Source organism: Chelon labrosus, assembly GCF_963514085.1.
Source record: "Chelon labrosus genome assembly, chromosome: 9".
Classification (NCBI taxonomy): domain Eukaryota; kingdom Metazoa; phylum Chordata; class Actinopteri; order Mugiliformes; family Mugilidae; genus Chelon; species Chelon labrosus.
The window spans coordinates 4,334,971-4,360,254 of NC_140359.1; the positions used below are offsets into that span (position 1 = coordinate 4,334,971).

Genomic DNA, 25,284 nt, shown 5'->3' on the forward strand with positions numbered 1-25,284 from the left:
TTATAAAAGCAGTTGTTTACTTGATTAATTATTGTGATACAATCACCCACTCAGCGTGAAGACAGATAATCTGCGTGGTTAGGCATTTCCTGCATCTCGGTCACCATAAAAAGACTTGTCTTCCTCATTACTGAATTAGACCTGAGCATTCAGATCTTGGATTATGTATATTCGAATTTTAATATTGCTTTTGGCTATAGGTAAGTGTTGACATCAACATTTTACTTAACTTTAATTTAGATCTTTCATTCAGAATTGTAAAAAAAAAAAAAAAAACTACTGCTTTAGTATGTCAAGTACTTTAAGCATGTAAAGCTACCTGATCTATAGGAAAATGTGCTTATATTAAAACAATTTAATTTGACAAAAATGGGAGAGAGCAATCTTCTAACTTATACATTTCATTTTCACTAACTTTCTAGTAATATACATTTTCATGGTTTTAAGAGAACATCACACAGTTGTAATGACTGGGCTACTTTTTTGTACTGTTACGTAGAGTTCATGAACTACAATGATTGTGTGCAGGTGACAGCGAAGCTCTGCATTGGCAGAAGCTGACATGTCCCTTTGAACTAAAGAATGAGAGTACGCTGAGGGTTTGGTGCAGGCAGAGCTCTGCAGAGTGCTGCACTGGCCTCCCTTTCAGCCAGGATGTCCATTCAGTGCACAAAGACAAACTGAGGGTGACTGAGGATGTGCACTCCTTCACCGTGGAGGTGTTGGAGCTGAGCCAGGGAGAAGGAGTGTACTGGTGTGGCGTACTGAGCGGAAACAAGACCTTCACCAAACTGGCTGAAGGCTACTTCTACAGCTGTAAGTAGAGGACATTCAAAAGTTCAAATAGGCTATTATATCATGTTTCATGGACATATTTTGGGGCACTATCATGACTAAATATTGATGTGTATAATATTTATGTACTTTTTTGTATTTTATATATATTTACAAAGCTAATAATTTTTACTGATAACCCAGATCTACTGTATATCCAACCCAGTTCTACACTTAAAAAAATAAATAAAAACTTTGTGACAAACCAGCCAAATTGGCTGCCAAACAAATCCTTGAAATTAAAGTAAAATAATGTAATTAAAATGAGGAGAAGAAAGAGTCAATTTACAAAAATCTTTATTGAAGGTTATACAGAGGAAAACATTTTGTTTTCCCCAGATTATTACAAACCTTTGACATTAAACTTTCTTTAGAAAAACAGTTATCCCACAGAAAAAAAGAAAAGAAAAAGTTTATTTAACAAATTTCTCCAGAATTCGGCCAGAAGTCGGTCAATAAAGTGTTGACACTAAAAGCTGAGAATTGCTGAAAAACTGTAAAATATGTAGTCTTGAATTCTAGAAAAAATAATAAATAAAATATCTAAAAGATGCAGCATCAAACATATTAAAATCTCAAAAAAGTGCTTGTTGGCAATAAATGTTTGTATACGTCAGTTATATAGTGCTTACCGTGTTAGAAAAATAAGAACAATCTTTATGACAAATATGTTTAATATATTAATGTTTGAGTATTGTGAATCTCTGAAGCTGCACTAATCAACTTCAGATCAGATGAGTAACTATAATGTGTGATGCCATATAGTGGTTAAATACCACCATACAGTTCCTTTCACGTTTATGGAAATCTAAATTCTATTTGAGATCATTGTTTTGGGTTTCTGGTGTGCAACTTTAATTTCTGCAACTGTTTTCAACATTAAAAAAAACAAAAAAAACTACAACTTACACTACATGCTTAGTACCAAACTGAAGACCGGCAAAGGTATTTACCAGCCTAGTGTAGGTACAGCCTTAAACAATGCTGCTCTGTCCCAGATGGATCTGGAAATAATAGAAATGTGGAAATATACAGTATTTGTTTGTTAACAGGACCACAGCAACTTTATGAAAAGTTTGCTTTGTTGCCACCAAGAGGGCAAAAAGGATGCATCTTAAATTGAGCTATATTTTAAATACATCAATACATATATCAGTTTTATATAATAACAACTACATAACAGGTACAGTTATATTAATTTGCTTATTCTAAGCTTTTATATTTTTTTATTTTATTGTTTAAATGAAATTGGCTTCTTGTAGGTTCATTTTAAAGAAACAAACCAATGAGCTATAAAAGGAGACTCATTCTGTCACCAAACGATGCCTTTCACATTATATTTAATAATTTTCTAGCTGATATACATTATATAGGTTAGTGCAGCTTTAATTCAGGTTGTGTGCTTTATACATAAATGTGTGTATCCCTTCAGTATCTAAACATGTGTGTGTTAATCATAATCTTAAAAGCTTGGCACTCATGCTTTGTCCCATGCAGCCCCTGTTTCTTATATCTGGAGTTTCTCTCGCTGGATTCTGCTTCTTCTGCTGCCCATGGTGACCACAATCGTCTACGTGTACAGCACAAGTAAGTTGTTGTTGCTACTCCACGGACACAGACAGATATTTACAGTGCATGTCATTTTAGAAGGTGAAAGTGTTGGTGTTTGAGTCGAACTGCGCACAGGTTCTAAAAGAGGATATGGATGCTTTGACGTGAGGGTTATTAATAACTGCAACAAAAGGCATAAATGAAAAAACTAAAACACATTTACACACACTACATCTAAAAAAGTGAAAAGGCACAGGGGAAAATCTATTATCTATCACAACACGTATTGTGTTTTTAATCCGAGTGTTTGCATTAGCAGCTTTAATGGCAGTGAAATCCAGTTGAGCCTGAATTGGTCAGTGTTCAGCTAGTCAGCTTTGTTACTGTCTTTTTCAGCAGTATAATATGAGGTTTAGCTTTCGTGCTATTTATAAATACCAACAAACTCGGAATTATTATATTTTACTGACCACACTTACAGGAAAGGGGCAGAACAATTGTTACCGAACACCAAAACTTTCTAAAACTAAACAGTGATAAAACAGAACTCCTCCACATGGAAACTAAATCCACACAAGCTGACAGTTTTTCCCTCACAATCGACAGTTTCTCAGCTTCCCCCTCCCCCCAGGTTAAGAGTCTGGGTGTCATCCTTGACAGCTCACTATCATTTCAATCTCACATCAATAACGTCACCCGGTCTGCATATTTCCACTTACGCAATATAAATCGTCTCCTCCATATTGTCACCCCCTCCCGCTCCCTCAGATCCTCCTCCTCTATCCACCTCTCCGTGCCCTCGGCCCGCCTCAGTACCATGGGGAGCAGAGCCTTCAGCTGCTCTGCTCCCCAACTCTGGAACTCACTCCCACCGGACATCCGCAACATTGACTCTTTCCCTCTCTTTAAATCCAGACTCAAAACCCACCTGTTCCAGAAAGCTTATCCACCGTGATTACACTGTTCCATTTTTTTATTCTGTCTTGTTTTGTGTCTTTTTGTTTTTGAACAGTGTCCTTGTGAGTCTTGAAAGGCGCTTATAAATAAAATGTATTATTATTATTATCTACAAAACATGTATGGTGTGGTTGCATAATGAGACTGGAAGGATGTACATGTATGTGAAGGAGGAAAAAGAGGAAATGAAAAATAAAAATATGTATGAAAGAGAGACAAAAAAAGAATGAATATTGCTAATTTGGTATTTTGTAATAATAGTTTTGATATGGTGGATGTAGTACAGTGATATATGACAACAGATTAAATTGCAAACAGGTAGGTAATGGATGACTAGTGTGGTACACACAAAGAAACCATATGCATGATCAAGAGCAGAGTCATACCAAAAATGATTTACTGCAATTCAAATGAGGTTGTCTGACTAACGTGGTCCTGACTGAACTTTTCCTTTTCTTTCTTCAGAAATCAGAAGATTCTCATGATCAGGCTGCTGTGTGCAGAGCTGTGGCTGACAGGGCGCTGCCTCCGCCTGTGCGTTGGTGTAATGAGGGAAGACATACAAAATAATCCAAGTCGATAGAAAACGACACACAATGTTTTTTTTTTTTATGAAGAAATAAGTTTGCATTTATTGGACAAACCAAACATGGGCAAACTCACACATAGTGTAAAGATGGAACATGTCATGGGGTGAAAAATAAATGAAGAGGTTCATTCCAAAAATGCTGTACATCCATTTGGAAAAAATAACCTGAAACACAATTTTTCATTTTTCTAAAGTGCACATCACTCTCACAAATGTTATTACTTTAGTCATCGGCATTTCACAATAACTTCCAGTGCTGGATACTTCTTTGAATTATTGAATTCTTAAAATTTCAGTGGCATCGTTTCCACATGGTGTACGTGTCCTTTTGGAACAAAGCTCTTCAAGTATATATATTTATATTCTTTATACATTCTTTTCTTGCTGTACATTTAAGTCTCATGCTTTGCTCGAAACTGTGCTGTCAGCATTTATCCTTAATCACATGACACGAAAATTAAAAGAAAGGAGAGCATACAGTATTCAGGATCAATGCTGCATAGTTTCAACTTTGGAATATCAAACATTATTTCTTTGTAAACTGTCTGTGTGCGGCAGATGGAAAACTGTATGAAATCTGTCAAAATGCATCTAAAAATACACGTCATTTCTCTTTTTTCGAAACAGTTTGTTTTTAAGCGAGTTATGGAAGATGCTCACCGTCTATCCTAAGGAGCAGGCAGTTTGAGGCAAAGAAGTAACACGTGAAGAGTTAAGCAGTTCTTATCACCGTGTATGTTTTGTTAAAAAGCTGTGAAAGTAAACTGCAGGATCGTGTTTTTATAGAAGTTCAGAAAAGTGAATAGCTGTAACTAATAGAAAGCTGCATGATACATTTGACTGGTGAGCACACAAATAAAGAAGTCACACAAACAAAACCCTGACATTCGGCAACAAAACAAAACAAAACAAAACCAGCAGCAATAAATAACAAGGATAAAACAATGAGAGAAATCTGGAGAGAATATTAACATAGCACTCCTTTAGCAGGATTGCTGTCCAATGAGAATCAAACAAAAGCAACAGACAAATAAATGCACAGATTCACGGCAACACAGGCTTCAATGATGATGCATATCCACCAATAAAAGTCTAGGACAACTTTCTAAACCCAACTGAGCTACCTAACACTTTACAGTAAGAACACTTAAAATGGTTCATGGGACAGCTGCACCTCATTCCCTTGTAGTAACCTCCATTAAGGCAATCGCAGAAAACGTGGGAAATGGGCAGGGAAATATCTTGTAGCAGCTGTGCTGACCAGTTTCTGAAACCGTGATATCAAAAGTAAGTTGCTTGTTCGCTGCCAAAACAGCTTTAGGAAGTGACAAAAGGAAACCCTCAGCTTGTGGTTGTTGCCAGTTTCAGACCAAGAGTACGTCCACGCTAAGTACGTCAGCTGACTCTCAGAACCGCAAGCATCAAGATTTTGTGTAAAAATGCCTGGGAAATGCTGCCAAGTTATCTGTTTGCACAATAAATGTGCCTTTCATGGTTCTGTCAGATGTTCAGAGTGGAATAAGGGTCCTTCACTTTTCCACCTCACAGCACCATCATCTTTTTTTTTTAATGCAAAAATTGTTTAGCGTAAAAGTCTCATGAAGTCCTGGTCTCTGTCTTTTTCTGCTACCTGTCATTTAAAAGAGGGTGACTGTAGGATGAGCAGCAGCACAGCTCACGCATGCAATGCCTGACATGCATTTATACCACTGCTGACAGCCCATGTCACTCAGGTCATTGTGTTGCTTTCAGTGAGACAAAAACATAACCGATCCGCACAGATCTCCCTCTGGTAAAAAGACAAACACAGCCTAGTGTCACCTCTACCAGCAGGGTAGCCTTAGCTTTTGCTGTGTTCGCCTCAGTTATTAAGAAGAGACAGGGCAATGGTGGGTTCACACTACACAGCTGTGTCTGATGAGGTGGTCACTGTGGCAGATTCCAGGTGATTTTAAGGAAGGGACCAACCAAATGGACATTAAAGAACTAACGGCAACAAAGACCTGACATCTCCTCTGTCTGGAGCAACTGTCTGCACTTGAAAACAATGCACAGACTACAACCGGCAGCCAGCCAGGAAGACGGGTAAGAGAAGGAGAGTCTTTCTGTTAGGACGTTGTGAGATGTCTAAAATGTGGCATTGGCTGTCACCATCTATGAAACACAGGACGCCATGTCTTTCAAGTCAGGCTAGACTATATTAGATAACTTTTTATCTTACAATAAGATAAAGAATATAACATTTGGTGTTTTGGTTCAAGTTCCTGCCTTTTGTGGAGAGTGAGTAGTTAAGTTTTAGACAGGAAATGTGAGGTGAGAGAAGGATCTAGTAGGAATGGAATCAGGGCTTGTTTCAGTTATGTGGTGTGCACTATACTAATTCACCTACCCCGGTACTCCCCTAATTGCCAGTCCAGACCAACTTCCAATGGCCACTAAATTTTTGTGGGTAGGAAAAGTTCGGACTGGCTTCCAAAGACCAAACAAACAAATATTTTAAGATTTAGCCAACTTGTAGGTTCTGTTCAGTCAGAGAAACAGCCAACACAAATAAAAATAGACTTCCAGATTTAAATGACTTAGTGTGAATGATATACTCCGGGAGTGAAGAAAGGAGGAGTCATTCTGAAATCAGCTCACTCTAACTGATGTCTTTCTCAGTGTTCATGATTAGACGCAAGATTAAATCTGCCATTAACCCATTAACCATTTAAACCAACAAGTAGGAAAGAAAGAAATAGGACTAAACAAGTCTTTAAGGAGTCAGTCAACACTTCGAGCATGCTCTCAATTATCACACCAACCACACAAACTTTCAGACAAATGTTAACCTTATTTACAGCAGCTGATTTGGAGTGGATCACTTGCAGAGTGTATCAAATCAAAGAAAATGTTAAGCCAACATATTCGTTCGTGTACAAAGAGCAGAGACTCCACACCAATCATTAGATTTTGTGTCTCTACAGTACACATGGGTCTCCCCGTCTTTTCTTATTGGTTGGAATGGAAGTGAGAGCAATAGTGCAGGTGGGGAAAATAATCAGAAGGAACATACATGTACCAGAGTCCTTGGTTATTTTACCTGGGTGCCATTGGTAGCCTTGCGTATAGTGTATGGCTTGGAGATGCTGCTTTATGCAAATACAAGTCAAGGAACCAGGAGGTTTTGCTGCTGTTCTGCGGCTCCATTTCCTAGTAAAAGAGAAGGTCTTATAGTTCTTCATAATCGCCGTCATCTCTTTTGATCGATCCTGCTCCTCCGCCCAGAAAATCCTCCAACTCATCCACTTCCGTTTTCTTGGTCCGGGATTTCTTTTTCTTTTTCTCCTTCTCGTCTCCAACAGCAACTTCATCTTTTTCCTTTTTCTTGTGTTTGTGTTTCTTCTTGTTCTTTTCTTCCTCCTGTAAGAGACACGATACAAAATGAATGACGTTCATATACGGAACAATTTAAGTGTGTAATACAAATACACACAGCCCTACCTCTTTGCTCTTCTTCTTCTTTTTTTTCTTGTCTTTGGAGGAGTGTTTGCTTTCTTTCTCTGAAGGAGGAGAAGATACAAACAGGAGTTATATGATGCACGACTGAAGTTTAGGATCGGTTAATGTCGCCTTCAAATGGAACTTGTAAAGTTGTAGTTACAACATAGAAAGTCATATACACAAAATTCTTGTACCTTACAATTGCAATATCAAACACAACACCATGAGAACACCATTGCAAAGCAAATACTGGCATCTGAAGCTACCGATGTTAATTTAATTGGAAAAGGCGTAATAAAATAATGGGAAAATCAACATTTTCCTTAGACGTATTATAAAATATGACATTCCTGACATTTATAAAACGTCTATAATAACAAAACCAAATATTGTTAATATGGTTCTATTCAAATTCAGGATGACAATACAGGACAGACTGCATGGGCTTAAGCTGTAAAAGAAGCGTGGCATTTTTTTTGACAAACCTTAATGTTGTACTTTTTGATATGGAATTGGAAACAGTACATTAGAGATAATCATAATAATTAATAGTATAGTAATTAATTACACTTTTGACTCTCCTATGCTAGCAAGTCAAACGACTGGTGCTGATTTGACGAGTTTTTATTTTTTAAACTGGCTACATCAGCAGGGAAATTTTTAGTTAGTTAAAAGGGCAATCGGACCTCTAAAGAGGCAAGTAACCACTGCTTTAGAGGACAGTATAACATGATTTCTTCCATCTATTCATGATATTCCATAGCCTGAACAATAACCGACATGAAAGAGTTTGGACATAACTGGTAGATTTGTACCAATGGCACCCAGGTACAACTTGGTTATACATTGATGTGATGACTGCAGCTTGAAAAACAGTAGTAGCTAAAGATGAAGCTTGTTAACGTCAGTAACGTTTAGTTTGACTAAGAAAGACATTTTATCACTTACCCTCCTGATCCTCGCTACTGTCCTTGGTCGCAGGAGGCTCTTCGTGGATTCCGAGGCCAAACAGGTCGGTATCGTCCTTGGGTTTGAAGGAGATCACAGTGGGCTTCAGGGGCTCTGGCACCTTGACTAACTGCATGTCATCGTCAGAGAGGTCAGACAGCAGCTCATCCCTGACTGGAAATGCGTCCTGGGGCAAAGTAATAAAACAGAACATGTTGAAAGCTCAGGTTTCCAACAGGAGAAAATTACCAAATGACCTTTGAGCTCAGTTAATCTCAGAATGAATCTTTACCTTTGCTATTTTTGGTGTGTCTGATGCCTCAGAGTCAAAGTCAGGATCGTCCATGACAAAAGAGAGCATCTGCTGGGCTACAGGGGCCTCGAGGTCTGTGTCGGAGTCATCAGCTTTGGGGGTGTTTCCCTTCTTCTTTCCTTGGTGTCGGGCCGGCTGCTCAGCTGCTGGAGTCAGAGTCAGGGAGATGGGGGCTGTGGTCTGGCCGCTGGGCTCTGGAGGTTTAGATGCCACCTTTGGTTTTGTGATGTGGACCACAGGCCTGTAACCATGTGATATGGAATGTGTCATTACTTATAATTAGGGATGTCCCAATCATTTTTTTCCCCCACCTGATTCTTTTAATATTAAGTCCCGCTCCAATCTTAAATAAACTAAAATTTTCAAACTTTTTCAATACCGATCAGGACTACTTATCCTAATTTAAAAAACATAAACAAAACACAAATATTTTACACCTACTTTTACAATTACTTTTTCTTGTCATGTTTCTCACTTGTTAACTTCAAGTCCTAACTTCCTTTTCTTATCAGTATGCTTGTTTTCTTGCAGCAGATGTTTTTTTTGTTTTTGTTTTTTTTTCGCCTTGTGCTTTTATTTGGATCATTTTGATATGAACTGTCTTCACTTTAGTATTTTATCCTATAAAACATTTGTGTAAAATTTTGTCACGATCAGCATAGGAATGACTCTTGAGTCAAGTAAACAGACATAGAGATATGATCATAGAAGCTAGCATTATTTTGAAACGTCCAAGGTTACATATAGTTTAGACCACGGAAGTGTATGTGGCAGATCTAAATGATTCACGTTTTCATTGCAATCTGCATATGTTTACAGGAAATCATGCTCGAGAATCTGCATGACATGGACACAACGGAAAGAAGTTAAAGAGATGCCTTCAAACAGTATTGAACATGAACGGTATTCATGGTGCACAGGACCATGAATAATTTTGTGATTGCTCTATTTTACCACCAAGAAGAAAAAAAGAAGTTGGCAGGGGTTAAACGTGTGCCGTCATAAAAACGAAAGAAACAACTTACTTCTTATAATATCGTGTTTGTTAAAGCTTGTTATGATATAGTGGTGGATATCTGCAAACGAAGGAGCTTTCAGAGTGAGATAAAATTCAGTTATCACACTATTTATTTTTACCTCTACCTAAAGTCACAAATTTGGGCAGCACACTGTGATACATCAGCAAAAATATTGCTCTTTCATGTATCACATTACGGTCAGATACCACGTCTTATAAAGAGTTGTCCTTTCTCAGCGAATAAAGCCAAATATGTGGCCCTACTGTCCAGTTAAATTATGTGTGATACTTCAGTTATATGTTGTGTGGTCAGTTATGTATTTGCAACCCTCAATACAACAGCATATACAAGAGTTGTTATGTTCTACGGGTTTATGTCTGAACTACTTACGGTTTCAACTCAGGTTCACTGTCCAGGTCTTGGTCCTGTATGATTAAGGGGGATTCTGGTACTCCCTCCTCTTCGTCACTTGTCAAGGTGATGTCTTTACTGGGGGGCATGGTCTTAGCTTGGGGAAGGCTGGGCTGAGTGTCATCAGGATCGAGCTCATCTTGGAAACCGGACACCATTGGGTTTCCTCTGTCTTCACCCTCACTGGGACAGAAAAAGCACAGGAGAAAGAACCGGTCACAAATGTTTGATAAAAATAATAAATTTAATAAGTTAGAAATAAAAAGAATACAACAAATGAAGCTTTGGCATACACATTAAGGCAAGGTTTATGTAAAAAATGCAAAATGTAGGACATCAAAAAAGACAAACTATGTCCAAGAGTATTAACAAATACAAATGCATTTGTGAAGTCTCACCTGTCGCTGTCCACAGTCGGAGCTGGTGCACGCTGCTGGCCCTTGCTCTTTGAGGGCAGGCTGTCCTCCAAGAAACTCTTGTCCAGTCTCTCATCTGGCACAAAATCATCCACACTCTGTACATTAGCAGGGCACACTGGTGCAGGAGGGTCCTCTGAGGAAAACATGAAGACAGTGTTATAAGTGATAATCTAGTAACTCTGATCAAATATCTGCTTTAACATTAAAACTCTCCAAATGTAGCACTGCCATCTGTTGTTAATTGCAAAAAAAAAAAAAAAAAAACCCTCAGTGAAACAGTCTAATCACATGACATTCCAACACCAGCCAGTTCTTGGCTCCTTTGAAAAGCTCTGCATTTCTTAGCTGCTCAGTCTTACATCTCATGACTGCATACCATGGACTTGTAAGTCTCAGTTATGGTTAAATAATCCATTCAAACTTATCTGAATTTTCTTAGAGGAACACACACAAACCCAGCTCTCACTGAAAGACTTATACAATACATGGTTATTATTAATTATAAAATGTGAAGCCTTCCAGACCAGACATCCGTAACACTGCTGGCCTCATCTATTAAATTATAAGTAATTCTAACAGTTTATTTCAGCTTGGCATTTCTGACACATACTGTATTGTATCCAGCATGTCCTTCATGTCATGTTCCCTATAGATTTATTCATCTTAACAAAAAGAGTCCTAAAAACCTTCACCTTTTTTGTATAGCACTGTAAGAGAAACAAATATTTTTAAAGATCGATTTGACAGACTGTCTCATTCGTAAAGTTCAGAAGTGCATTAAGTTTCTTTGAGCATAGGAAATGGGCAGGGGGGGCGCAGCAGATTAGGATCACTATTATTACTCTGAATCCGGTCTACCAGCTGTCCATGTAATATCTCTTTGATTAGTTAACTTGGTATAACTGCAGCCTTCAAATTTATCTGATGGCTTAAACTATATTTAAAAAAGCTCATCAGTTACTGACATGTTAAATCATTTAAAGTGTGTTTGTCTATGTGTCACACACAATGCATTTGTTACATTTACAAAAAACAAATACGCACGTACCAAAAGACTGAAGGACAGTTTCCATCCGACTGCTCACCTCACAACAGACTATTCTCTGGATACTGAACATACACCCCGTCTGCCGGCAACATGACTGCCACTTCCACTTGTCACCTTTGTAAATATGCTGTCAATTCCGTAATTTTTAATTAAATTTTTAGTATTACACAGTTGTTCCGTAGTTGCCTTTGCAATTTATGGCTGAGCAAACAAATTATCTTGCCCACAACATATCATGGCACTATTAACCCTGTATTAATCCTGCACATGACAAATAAACCTGAATCTGAATTTGAAAGGTGATGTACACAGTCAGTTAGAACCCGACTGGCTGTCGATGAGTGGATTCTTTGTTTTATTATGTTTTCTTACGACATGTCTGTGAAGGTTCTCAGTCATCCAGGTCATGGTATATCCAAAAAGGTTCAAAAAATCGTCCGAGTGGCTTCTTCAGTGGTGAAATGTCTTCTCAAAAAACTCTACAGTCCAGTTGCCTTTTTTGAACCTTTTTGGATTTTCTTATGACAGCAAAATGAAGAAAACCTTGCTAACTTTAAATATCAACAGGCAAGGCAGGCAACTGCTTGGAGCCCAGGCCAGTAGGAGGCCTTCTCAAGGGCCCCCCACCTGACACAAGCATATTCAATCCTGTTACATGTCATGTAGATGACATTTTAACGTAGTTAAATATGACAATGTTGCCCAATTGAGAGTGAAAATAATCGCTCAGGGAGTGAAAACAGACAGAAAAGGAAAGAGGAGAAAAGATAGCAAGACAGTGGTAAGTGAAAAAGATACTGACGATAAAAAATAATAATACTAAACAGCCAACTGAATGCTGCTAGTCTAGTCTTAACTATAGGAGAGACACATTTGAGTAAAATAAATTTCATTGGTCATTTTTTGATGGTTAGCATTAGTTAACTTAGCTAGCAGAGCTGAAGTCCAGTGTCCATGTTGCCAGCCAAGACACTGCAGGGGATAAGATTTTATGACCTGCTTACTTGCCCTGAACACAAACTACAGTGTGAAACCCCAACGCTAACTACATGGCATTTCTGATATTGCATGCTGTGAGCATGTAAAGCTATTTGTGTAAAGACTATGTGGACCCCTCTACTGCTTGAGTAATGTGTAGAAGGGACTCACCTGTTGCAGAAGCAGGAGCATCAGGGGCAGGAGATGAGCCAAACCAGCGGGAGATGAAGCTGCGTTTCTGTGGGGCAGATGTTCCAGATGCGGCTGAGGACTGAAGGTGTTCTGGCGACTGTGCCGATGCCTTTATCTCAGCCGTGGGTGAAGCTGCTCCACCAGTCGCTGCTGTGGTAGGTGGAAGTGAGGAAGCGGATACAGACGGCGACTGAGGGAGAGCTTGGGAGGGTACGGGGGGCTGCGGGGTGCTAGGACTGGAGCTGCCTGTGGAGGCTCCACTAGGAGGGACAATGGGGGACTGAGAGCCTGAGGATGGACTCTGACCATTGGCTGGACCCGGAGAGCCAAGGCCCTTACTGCGAGACTCCAAGTTCTCCAAGAAACTGCAGAAATCACAACAGTACACTGTAAACAAACACTTGCAATAATATCGGAGACCAGTGCAAATGCTGCTGTTGAATGGGTAAATGTACCAATTACTGTCTGGATTGTTCAGTGTTAGGTGGAAAATAACTGCACAAATCTGTATGCACAAAAATGCTGATGGTGTTTTTATTGGTCAAATTGTCTAGAACTACTTCTGAAAATGTTAACAACAACTCTATCCACCACCTTCCTATGAGGGGGGTGGTTAAGGTGTTGAATTGTATATTTGAATTACAACTTTGCTAAAACAGTCAGCAACAGCTTTTTTTTAAGTAAAATTTGACATCTGAATAATGGAAGCACCACTACATTGTGTGGTGCGTTCCAGCCTCAGCAGTATAGAGCCCCTTAGTGGACATGAGTGCAACAACAGGCATTTTGGAGAACTTTGCATTCTACATGGTGTGCAGCAGAAACTTGTGGAAGATAAAACCTTTGCTCATGTCCCTCTAGAGTATAGAGACGGAGAGAGGAAATTAAAGCAAATAGTACATCTCATAGTTCTGATCTTCAGTCTCCTGCTGGACACAGAGCTCCTCCAGAGTGGCATCAATGTCCAGCTGGTTGGTCTCCAGCTGCCTCAGGAGGGTCTCTCGCTGTATTCACACACAAACGCACAAACACACACATACCCGACATGAATAACCAGGGGTTGGGATAATGCAGCCACTTTTTGTCTCTCATTTAAATAAAATATATAGCAATTATGATTCTGATCATAAAAATGTAAGTCTATCAGATAATCAAGATGCCATGACGACAATAAAATGTCACCTGTAGCTGAAGAAAGGGGATGTTGAAAAACCTGTGTAGATACTTCAAACCAAATCCGTTCTTCATAGAGGACTCAGCGTAGTGGATGTAAGATGATCCCATTGGTCTATAAAGAGACAAGAATTAATGGTTAACTAAAGCTGGCATTTCATACTTAATTAAAAACAAATGCGTGACAACTAATAATATCCTGTATGCCGTTATAGTTGTATGCTGCATGAATATCCTGCATTACATGATTTATGGGGGTAAGCAGCACATAACATCATCTCATCAAGCCAACACAGATTAACATCATCTTTCATTAGAAGTCACGATTCAAGACACCCACTCAGTGTTTCCCCCACACACAGCAACAGTAGACTGAAAGAAATGTATTGCCTTTAACACCTTCCCTGCTGGAGGAGACCACTTAAGATACAGACACAGCAAGTCTTTATCAAATAAAAACCGGCAGCAAAGGCTGAGTGTGACATCAACTCATTCCATCTCTTTCTGGGGATTTGAATTTGAAAATTTGAACTTGAAAACGCTACAAATTCTACTGTCAACCGCACACTGGTACATATATTCTGTGCCTGCATGAAAGGAAATAACTCTCCATACCAGTAGATGGCAGTAGTCTGAATTTCTCATTCAAAAGGGGAAACAAAAGAGTTTGTATTAAATGGGAGGCTAGTAAGAGCAACAAGCCGTTGCACAGAGCTGAATCTAAATGAGACTGTACAACAAGAAGTCCTCGGGGAGCCATTGAACCTCGTTTTGTTTACTCTTGTTATTTCCATTTTTCTTCTAGTGCTGTGGTTCTCTAAACTTAAAAGCCAATCAGAGTGTTCCCTCTCGCTTCAATCTCTTGTGCTACTGATTCAACATGCTGAATGAGCCAAAAGACTGGTGACAGGGATTGTTGCAGAGGCAGAGACATACATATTCAAGTAAAACCAACAAATAGAACAAAATAAATAAATATTCACATAAATATAGATTCCCACAATTAATTCAATAATGCTCAAAACAATTACCCAAATCAGCATTACTTCTGCCTCTAGCTAGGTTCATGGGAAGTAAAAACAAAACAACTGTCTAGTGGAGGCTACAAAGCTTTGTGGTGCAAGTAACATCTTTAACTTAACACAGTAATTAGAGTTGAAATACTGATTTGCATAGCGGTAACAACAAAATATGATTTAACACAGAGGCCTCCATATTTCAGTATAGTTAAAGTTATTATCAGGTTAAGGCAAAGAACGGTACCCTTATAGAGGTCTTTGTTCACCATCACCCAAGTTTCTCAAGTTTTGTTCCTTTTTCTCTCAACCCTCTGACTTTGTCCTTTTTCATGTATCTCTTTCATCTCATACACTTTTAGGTTTTTATTTCCTCCACATCTGACTGTACAAACTTTAGTACACAGTGCAACACGGTGTTATTTGCTGATGCATCATCATGTACAGAATTTAGGAAGTTGTGGTACCAGTGTCATGTACAGTATCACTGAAAGATAACTATGCAGCCTTAATGATAGTCCAACTTTAAATCCGCTCCCATTAGAGTTCCAGGTCTGAGAACTGACTTCTTATTTATGCTGATATCTACCTGTTCAGTCCAGCAATCAGGTCTCTAATATCATCAGGGAGGATGACGCGATGCTCGCCCATGTCCCTGTGGTTTCCCAACACACACACCGGCACATGGGTGGGTACTTTGGGAAGCTCCCTCAGGATGTAGTTAAACGTCCTGCCATGACAGAATCACATCACAACATTGGTCTGTATGTGGACGAAGAAAACCTCTGAATATTTCAAATAAATGATGGTAAACTTTATGAATGTTAATGCAAAACATGTAAGTTTCTGCATGTCAAGAAACTTAAACGTTTCATCTCTGTGTATTCATATCTTCTGCTAACAAATAGATTTTAATTACTACTTTATATAGCACAATGAGAAAACTTTAATTCAGTACTTTCTGACTTCCCTACCCTGTTGGTGGAACTCACTGATCCCAATTCAAGATTAGTGTTGGGTTTAAAAAAAACAAATGCTGCATTTAATTCAAATCAATCTTCACTTGAGAGATCTTACATTGATTCATAAAATCTTTGTAAAACTTTTTTAAACGTATGCCACTTCCTGCATCCTCTTATAAGAAAGGATGGATGCCTACATGTGAGGGAGAACCAAATTATGACAGGAGCTCCAACTCCGAGAGCGCCGTTAGGCCTAAAAGGTGATTTGGAAAGCATTTCCGATTTTAAAAGTGCAACAACAGAGAAAAGCTGACCAAAAGCAAAGACATAGTAAAATACTCTGGAAATATCACAAATCACATTGAATCAAATCAGGACCTTGTGAATCAGAATCGAATTGAAAAACTCAGGAAAGTAGTAGCAATACCAAGCCTTACTGAAGATACGTTCATATAAATAATTTGATTTAGACTATGGTTCTAATGCATCATAAATTCCAGGATCTCTAATTCTCAAGAGCCTATGTCCAGAAACTTTCCTTTAGGTAAAAGTGCAGTGTGAGAATAAGTGCCACCTCATGTAAAGGGACTTATATGGAGGTAAAACTATCTCCTTGGTGCATCATAATCTGCATTGCGTGCATTGCCAGGAGTAGGGCTGTGTGCGCGTAAGACCGAGATAAACTAATTTACAGCAACCGTGTGGTCATTGTAATAAATAAACAGTTAGGGTTAGCAGGTCAGCCAGTGCAACAGTGCAGCTCACTCATGTGTTTTTAATTGTGTTCAGACAACAATAGAGCTCAACACAGAGGAATAAGATAGATCAGGCTTTAAATACACAAAGGTTACCTAATGGTTAATTTCTGGACTGATCTTTTCATTTGCTTTCTGGCAAAACAGAAAATTGGCTAATGCACAGTATATCTACATTATTAAGAACGCAAATTGAAACTGATGTCAACACTGTTGCTTTGAGGAAAGGGACAAGAGCACCTATTTAAATACCTACTGGTGCAGCACGTCCATCTATCTTGGAACGTACTAAAGGATGCACAAAATAACAATATTAGAATGTCTTTTAGGGTTCTGCAACAGAAGCTCTCAGCTTCACAGGAACATGCAGACAAGGCTGAAACCGAATCTGCCCATGCATATTGTAGTATTAGAGTTAGACTGATGAGACAGTGTTGGAACAACAACACACACAGAGGGCTCTTACCACTGTTTGGTAATGTCAAACATCATGATGACACCATTGCAGTTCTTGTATACATCCAGGAACTCTGCATCCAGGGCCACTTCATCTGACTACAGACACATATTATTATTATTACAATAATACAATAATTATTATTTTTAAGATTTTATTTAATTGTTTGTTCACAGTAAGACATCTTTGGTCATTGAAACTGCTGATCCACATACTACAAGAAAGCAGCAGCATTTTTTTCTGGAGCACATGACAGCCATGTGATAATCACCTCTTGGGGCTCATTCTCTAGTTTTAAATTGTCCCCGCGCCTTTTGCCTTTGCCTGCAAGAACAACAAATCACATGTTTAGATGAGCTGAGGGGAAAAAAAAAAAAATAATAAAAAAAAATAAAAAAACATGACACAATCTACAGCTTCATTTTTTGCTTTACGTTACTTTGTGGTCAGTAAAGCAAGCAGAGAAGCACAACCGCTTTTCTTATGGAAAAGCTTCTTGCAGCCTACTTTAAACACGCATAGAACTATGATACACGCTGCTGGCATTACGTCAAGGCTCACACGGTGCAAATGCTCAGGCTCTAGCTACACGTAGCAGAAAAATCAGCCAAACTCTGAGATGTAGCCACGCAGCAAACCTGAGAATAGCCAAACCCTGAACATATTGACATTCAGATAAGAGAAGAAGGAGGCGGGGCAAACCCACGGCACACAAGCGAGTTTAGTTTCTACACACTGTAGTAGTGCTCACCTACACCTTCGGGAAGAGGATATTTTTGGCCTGAGATGAGCGCAAGAGAAGTGCAAAAAAAGACAACATGAACACTGAGGACAGAAAAACAAGCACGGAACCGAAAGAGCCTCTACTCCTTGAAATACTGCAGCAGGAAGACAAGAAGAAGTTGTCACAGCGAGGTTAGGCTCTGTCTGACTGGCAGGTGTGTCAACACTCACCTTTGTCCACCACGTCCCACACCTCTACCTTCACCACATCATCAGTAGCTGAGACAAACACAAACAGGGGATTCATTATTCATGTTCATTAGCCGCAGAAGGGAAAGAATTCAAACGTACAGTGACTCTAACACAGATCTAGTAACTAAGTGATAGTGGTGGTAGAGGCTCTGCTTGGTACAAAGATGCAAATACAGGACACCTGCTCTAAACTTCAGTTAGCTGAAACTACATCTAAATACGTCCTCTTTTTTTACCTTGATATGGCGCCACTGGAATAAATCATGAGGCACAAATGTCAAATAAACACAGAAACAGAAATAGAACAGTGGTGAGATGATTAAATAAGCTTTAATGGTAAGAGATCACATAACTTACTTTTGTAATTCCAGTGGATGCTTGTGGCTTGGATCTCCTGTGTGGGTATATACTCCTCCACAAACTTCTTGCCCTGCAGTCGATGCCATAAAGTACTCTTTCCAGTGTTCCTGTCTCCACGAATGACTATTTTCACTGGGGTGGAAGAGACGTAACGGTGTTACACAAAGGAGTAACTTTTAGCATATATATATATATATATATATATATATATATATATATAAGGGGGTGGGTATATCTGACTGCAGATCCCTTACTCACTTGATTGTCTGGATTACTTACTGTTATATTGGACCCCTTTGGCGAAGCGTCTCTGCAAACTTTGGTTCATGGACTGCAAGCCGGCAGGAATGTTCTTGTCCCTGAGCTGCCCTGGCTCAGATCCCACCAGCTTCTTCAACGCTGAAAACATCTTGACGAGGCTTCACAAACTCGTAGGGTGACACAGGGTTATAGAGTGGAACTCTGCCTGACGACTCCTCACGACTTAAGGACAAGTTAAACGGTGTATGCTAATTGATTATTAAGTTAAGGATCCATGCTTAAAAGTGAATATGATGCCAAATGACAATAATTACAGTGCAGTTCTTTTAAATCTGCCTAGATGTTCTTCCTTGTAGGTCAGTGGTGGAGGTCATGTTGTTTTTGAGCATCATCTGAAAAACAAGTAAACAGAGAATGACTGGGAGTCAGTACCTATTAACAAGAAGATGATTTATTTTATAAAAAAAGCCAGATTTGTTACACGATTCTGTGTAAAAAAAAAATCATGTCATCAGTACAGGATGGTTATTTCATTTGATAAATATCAAGAATCACTGATGTCACAAAGCATTAAAGCTCATATTTTGAATTAAAGTGCTAGGACCCATTTTATGCAAAATAAACACCCGGCGGTCTTTTTTAAAAAAATCTTTTCCTGCTGTTCTAACTGTGAATATATTTCCAGAAGCACCAAAGACTCTTTGAACCCTCTGGATGAAATAATAGTCTATCCACTGCAGAAAGATTTGAAACATCTTATGATTTCCTCTATAACTGTTTATTTTTATTAAGAGTTTAGTAGGATATAAAACTGGATCAAATCTGGAGATGATTCTATATTGATTGATTCTATAATCTTTTATGATGTTAAGGTAAATACGAACTGATTCTGGATGACTAGGCTACATGATGAATTGGAGACGAAACCTTATGCTCCAGGAACGGTGATGGACATTTTTGTCATTTTCTATAGTCACATAGACAACAGACAAAATAATCTGTACCTTAATCGTCAATGAAAATATGCGCCGCAATGGATCCTTTTAAATTTTCATACAAAACAATGTATTCATATTTTTTATAAAACACATTACATGTTTCAAGTCATTTCTGGCTAACTGTATAGACAATAAATCTTGGGTGTTATCCTGGTTCAAAGTATACCACGCTATTTACAAACTCCCTGTTTGATTCTGTTGGCTCAGGAGAGGTCGCCAGCATGGATGAACCTGTGTCACTATTTGTCACGAGAAAGTTGTGGTGAAACAGGTAATGAATTAAACCATTGTTGTTCAGGAACCTCCCCAACTCCCGTTACAGGTGTGCTTCAAGTGCAGCATCTGAAAGAATATTCTGCAAGTATGGACACAGTCACGCTGCATTACTCCCAACTAAAGCAGGATGAGACAAATAAGCTTGTCCTCATATAAAAAAAAAAAAATGACATATTTGTATGATCAGGTCTGCACTGAACAAAAGGATTATTTGCTAAACATCAGCTCGTTTTGACTTGTAGGCTTCAGTGAAGGATTTCATTGGGTTTTTTGTTCTCCAGGTTCAGGTTAAACTCTATCTTGAAATGAACATGAGCAATAAGAGCGTTCGCAAAAACATGTAAAATATTGCTATAACTATATACACTGACTTGCCAGTTTATTAGGTACGTTTGTAAAAACAAATGCATTTTAATACAACGGCCCTGCACTTAACCCTCCTTAATGACTGTTATGACGTTCAGTTTATGCTGAAAGAGCGTCAGAAATTCAACTGGTTGGTAAATACAACTAGTTTGTGGTGCTTATAAACTGAATTGAATTAAACACAAAGGTGTTTCTGTTATTTTCAGTAACAGTTTCTGTCAGTACAACACAATACAATTTAATAGTACTACCAACTGCTGTTAGATTAAAATGCTAAAAAATATTGAAGTGGGCTGTATTTATCATCCAGATGGTAAAATGAGTCTTTCAGGGAATACCATCTACACTAAGGAGTTATCAAATACTAGCAGTCATCCATAGACTTAAAGTACCTTTGTGGTGTTGCCTCCCATGATTCCAAATTCACTAAATTCTCTGTAGCAAATCGGGCCATGCCTACAATCAACAACGCTGCGAAGATAACAGGTCTCCCCACACTAAGCGTATCAGAACTCAATTATAAAAGCCATCACACTTGCATTGCAATCAAAATGACAATCGCCACTCCACTGTCCTGTCCTGTGGACGCAGGTACAGAACCCTTAGGTGCAGAAGGCCTTGGTAAAAGCCCAGTAACTGCAGACACAGCAGCACAAAAGAAGGTGATCCGCCGAGGAACCACATGATTGTTTTGTCATTCATGTTATGTTGTACCATACTACTGTGGCCCTCTGCTTGTTACTGACATGCAATGTAGGAATGCTGGGGCCGATCCAAACATTTTTAAAAATGTCGGATCGACCAAGCCTGATCTTTTGTAGTTATTTATATCAGGTCTGTCATGAAACAAAACCACATTTTCAAAATGCTTTCTCTCTCTTCCGTTTTAATGAAGGCTGCAAAGAGCCAAAGCTGCCAACAAATTGAAGAAGAGGAACCAAAATCACGTGACTAAACATGTCTGCTGTGTGGAAGTACTTTATACTGGAAAATGAAGACAGCCAGACAGCAATTTGTAAATTATACAATTTGAATATTTCACAAAGTGGTAGTAGGTCATCATTCAGTACTACCAACTTCATTCACAACCTACAAAAAAACTAAAGATCACAAAAGGGAATCCATGGAGTACACTCAGACAAAGGCTGCACAGAACCAACCACAAACCCTGAAGGCTGCGTTAAAGAGAAGACAAGTTTTCTTGAAACAGTGGCTAGGAAAAAATATATTACAGAGAGGGTTACGGAGTTTCTGAAGTTGGATGACCAGCCCATTTCTGGAGTAGAGAACACAAGTTTTCACTGTCTGTTGGAGTTTCTGGAGCCATGGTACATGCTACCCTCTCCACACCACATTATCTCCGACAGCCCTATTTATTGGACTTGATACACTTGCATGGTGCACATGTGATCTAGGATAATACAAAATAAGATAAGAAAAGCCTTTGTGAATCTGCAGGAGAGGACATTTTGGTTAATTAAGATCGGATCGGCCAATACTCTTGATGGGGACATCCCTAATGTAAAGGATACGCACAGTTTGGGAAAACTAACTAAATACAATCAGAACAGCCATGTAAAACACAATAAATACCTGGTTATCTAATATCTCAGATGATTAGCCCTGTGATATAAATGTAATGGGAGCACGAGAAGCACAGAGAGGAGCCTGACTTGATGATGGTGTGGTCAAGTGACTCTTTCTTGAGGCAGGGTGAACTGGCAGTGAACCAGTAGCTGGCTCATAGACATACACGACAAAATATTACAGACGGATTACATAAATGAAGCTGTGCACCAGAGCATGTCTCCGTGTCTGTGTAAAATCAGAGCTGTCACAGTGTGCCAGGAGGGAATACATTATTCACAATATCAAGATCAGCTTCGGGATTTGTTGACATATTGGCGCAGTGTGTGTCTCCTCTTCATCTTAAGGAGCTCAAATTCAAAACCGAGCTGCACAGCAATACAGTTAATTCATTCTGGTTTTGAGTTCATTTTTCCCATTATCATTACCCTACTAGCATTAGCTTCCCATGCTATTCGCTCAGCTAACAGAAGGTTTTTACCGAATATTTTAAGCAAAGTGCTTAAAATGATTAAAGCTAAAAATTCTAAAGGGTATGTCAAGGTCAACGAATGCTTCATTGAGTGATGAAGCAGCCCGGTTTGCTACCTAACGTTACCCTAGCTAAACGGTAACGTTATCCGTTGACCGTTGTCTTAGCTAGCTATCCAGCAGAAATTAGCTTAGCCTTCTCCTTCCGTCTGCGCTCATTGACATTATAACGGTAGCTAATATGGAGGACTCCTTCAATTAGCGCAAATACTCACGGTTAATTAACAAGATAAGTACTGGCAGTGCCCGCATCTTTTCCTCAAAACATCTGTCAGACCTCCATCCCGGCAGAGCTATAGCAGCGACATTCCTTTGCAAAGAAAGCAGGGACGCCGAGCTGGCAGAAAACGTACAACTTCCGGTAAAACCTTTCAAAATAAAGCAGACCGTGCATTTTTAAAATGAGAAATCCACAACAAAAGCATGAATTTATAAATAAGTCTAAGTGGAGTATTGTTCATTTGAATGATTAAGTCCCATGCTTTCTCTTTCAACGATTATTATGGTATGTATTGTGCAGATCTTGGGCAAGTGTCGCTCATATCCATCTTTAAAACTTGTGATACACGTGATCAAAAGCTCCAGGATATCTACTTCAATGGCTGTGGATCAACAATTTTTTTTTTCTGCATTAGTTAGTCATCATTAATGAAAAGAGACGAATGCAGATTTATTTTGATTCCTTCGGCAAATGTAAACTTCACCTCATTATTGCTCTATTTTATGATCTGCAGTTTGAATGTGTTTCTTAAGTGCCGGAAATTATGACTTCTTAAATAAGAAAGATGAATATTTCTTTGGTAGGAACTATTTTATTCTGTTGGTCTGAAAAAAATAAATAAGTGAATATTCTAATTTACGTTTCAAGAAACAATAATTTTCATGTTCAATGTTAACTAAAGAATTTGACGGTTGCTTAAGAAATTAACTGTTTGCAGCCCCTATGAGCGAATAAAGGAGTTCCCAGAGCATTTGTTGGTTGCTTTGCCTTCACTCAGCGGTCAGACTCATCCCGAACCATCTCAGTTCGGTTTAGGTCAAGTGACTGTGGAGGCCTGGTCATCTGACGCAGCACTCCATCACTCTCCTTCTTAGTCAAATAGCCCTTACAGAGGGTGGAGGTGTGTTTGGGGTCATCGTCCTGGGATGGTATGTCTCTGTAGAATGCTGTGGTAGGCATGTTGGTGAGGTGGTCCTTGAATTTTGAACATATCACCAACAGTTTCTAATGAACTTATCCTTTGCAGCAGAGGTAACTCTTGGTCTTTCTTTCCTGGGACGGCCCTCATGAATTCACTCAAGAGGAAGGAGATGAGGAGATGAACATGGATGTGCACAATAAACTTGTAAAAGAACTACTATTGCTGCTAACAGTTTGATGCCCCAGTGCTCTTGTTTATTCCGTTAATAGTTACTTCAGAACTATGTACACTCACTAAACATTTCTACAATTAATCTTTTGAATACTAGTCCATGATCAATAGTTCATGTAACATGCTTATATCTTGTGCTCTTGTTTGTATCATATTTAGATTGATGCCATACGAATACAATTTTATTGAATAAGAAGTTATATAGCATGAAGAAATTTTCTATTCTGCACATCCAATTATGGGTGAATACAATTATTTTTATTCTATTTTGAAAACACAGCGACACTACCTCCGAGTTTAAGTGCAGCCAGCTTGCGGTGGCTCTTACGGTCCAATCTATATTGTCGCAGCCTGCTTCCTGATGATGCTCGGCCTAGATGCTCTTCTCCCGAGCTTGCGACCCCTAGCGGCAGACGTAATAACCTGCAGCTGATCACAGCATCTTCAGCTGTCACTTTTATCACATGAAAACGCCTGCTCCTGTTAGTCTGTTCACATCGAGGAGCGTATATCGTCATGGGTTTGTAACATAAGCAGGTGTTTGCACGCTTTAATAAATCGCTAAAGAAGCAATGAGTCGCTGCTGGCGCTTATTTCTAAAAATACATTCAGCTGTGTTTGCTATCTTGAACACACCCCGCTGAGTACCCCCCGATATATTGTTCAAGGGGAATAATGGCTGCACAGGAGCCGTCTCCACCATCTTCCCTGGAAGGAAACAAACCTGGCTTCCCAAAGAAAATTTTGGCCAACAGCCTCGAAGACAAGCACTTGTGCAACTCGTGTCAGAAAATCCTGAGAAGGCCTTTGCAAGCCCAATGCGGACACCGCTTTTGTTCGTTCTGTTTCAACAAAATTGTGAGGTGAGTGGTGTCATGGTTGCTAGCAGGCTAAGCTAGACGTGTGTAGCCCCATATGAGCGTCCAGTGCTTACCACCAACCCCAATTGAAATATCTTACAAATTTAGCCTCGCTTATTGTCACAAGTAGCGCTGCATACGACTAAACAATTAAGATAAAAATGGAGCTTAGAGGTTTTAAATCAGTGGCTACTTTATCCGAAAAAAATAAATCTCAACTTGTCGCTCTGGTGATGGGCTGGCCAGGTGTCCTCTCCGTTGAGGTTTACCTGTACATTTCACGAAGTTGAACCTGACACCGTGTTACTATCATGTCAATATGTATGCCGAATTAAGTGAGAGATGCTCTTATTGTTAAAGTTTGGACTTTTTATGTCCCTTTCGGTGTTAATCTTTTGTACATAAGCGAAAAAGCATAAAACCTGACATTTCATATCGGGGTTTCGGGTGACCTTTATCCATATGGTAAATAACGCGAACTGTGGTGAAAAGGATTTATGCAACCTATATATTACTACTACTTTTCTTACTAGTTTTCCCTGTTTTAAAATAACAGCAGTAAGAACAATGGCAGCATATTAATTACTTTTAT

The 25,284-nt window shown here is 39.0% G+C and overlaps 2 protein-coding genes across 5 annotated transcripts; one reads left to right on the plus strand and one right to left on the minus strand.

Annotated features, from left to right (window-relative positions):
- Positions 1 to 109: 109 nt before the first annotated feature.
- On the plus strand, positions 110 to 4,846 carry LOC311493277 (uncharacterized protein). 2 transcript variants are annotated; one of them, XM_084551842.1, is made up of 4 exons: positions 110 to 200; positions 529 to 816; positions 2,332 to 2,421; positions 3,808 to 4,846. In XM_084551842.1, exons 1-4 carry the CDS (start codon positions 164 to 166, stop codon positions 3,825 to 3,827), a joined length of 435 nt encoding a protein of 144 aa, XP_084407968.1. In that variant the 5' UTR covers positions 110 to 163; the 3' UTR covers positions 3,828 to 4,846. The 2 variants fall into 2 exon arrangements, with proteins under 2 accessions (XP_084407968.1, XP_084407967.1); XM_084551841.1 differs by lacking the exon at positions 3,808 to 4,846 and having other exon boundaries at positions 2,332 to 2,524.
- Positions 3,943 to 23,040, minus strand: rabl6b (RAB, member RAS oncogene family-like 6b). Of its 3 annotated transcripts, XM_084551838.1 has the most exons (18): positions 22,675 to 23,040; positions 19,016 to 19,093; positions 18,720 to 18,923; positions 18,438 to 18,572; positions 18,060 to 18,107; positions 17,857 to 17,886; positions 17,377 to 17,429; positions 17,115 to 17,203; positions 15,521 to 15,661; positions 13,925 to 14,030; positions 13,643 to 13,746; positions 12,722 to 13,107; positions 10,504 to 10,657; positions 10,085 to 10,288; positions 8,655 to 8,916; positions 8,363 to 8,549; positions 7,415 to 7,473; positions 3,943 to 7,333 (listed from the first exon to the last, which is right to left on the minus strand). In XM_084551838.1, exons 3-18 carry the CDS (start codon positions 18,847 to 18,849, stop codon positions 7,142 to 7,144), a joined length of 2,280 nt encoding a protein of 759 aa, XP_084407964.1. In that variant the 5' UTR covers positions 18,850 to 18,923; positions 19,016 to 19,093; positions 22,675 to 23,040; the 3' UTR covers positions 3,943 to 7,141. The 3 variants fall into 3 exon arrangements, with proteins under 3 accessions (XP_084407964.1, XP_084407965.1, XP_084407966.1); XM_084551839.1 differs by lacking the exon at positions 17,857 to 17,886 and having other exon boundaries at positions 18,720 to 19,093; positions 22,675 to 23,039; XM_084551840.1 differs by lacking the exons at positions 19,016 to 19,093; positions 22,675 to 23,040 and having other exon boundaries at positions 18,699 to 18,752.
- Between the last annotated feature and the right edge of the window lie 2,244 nt (positions 23,041 to 25,284).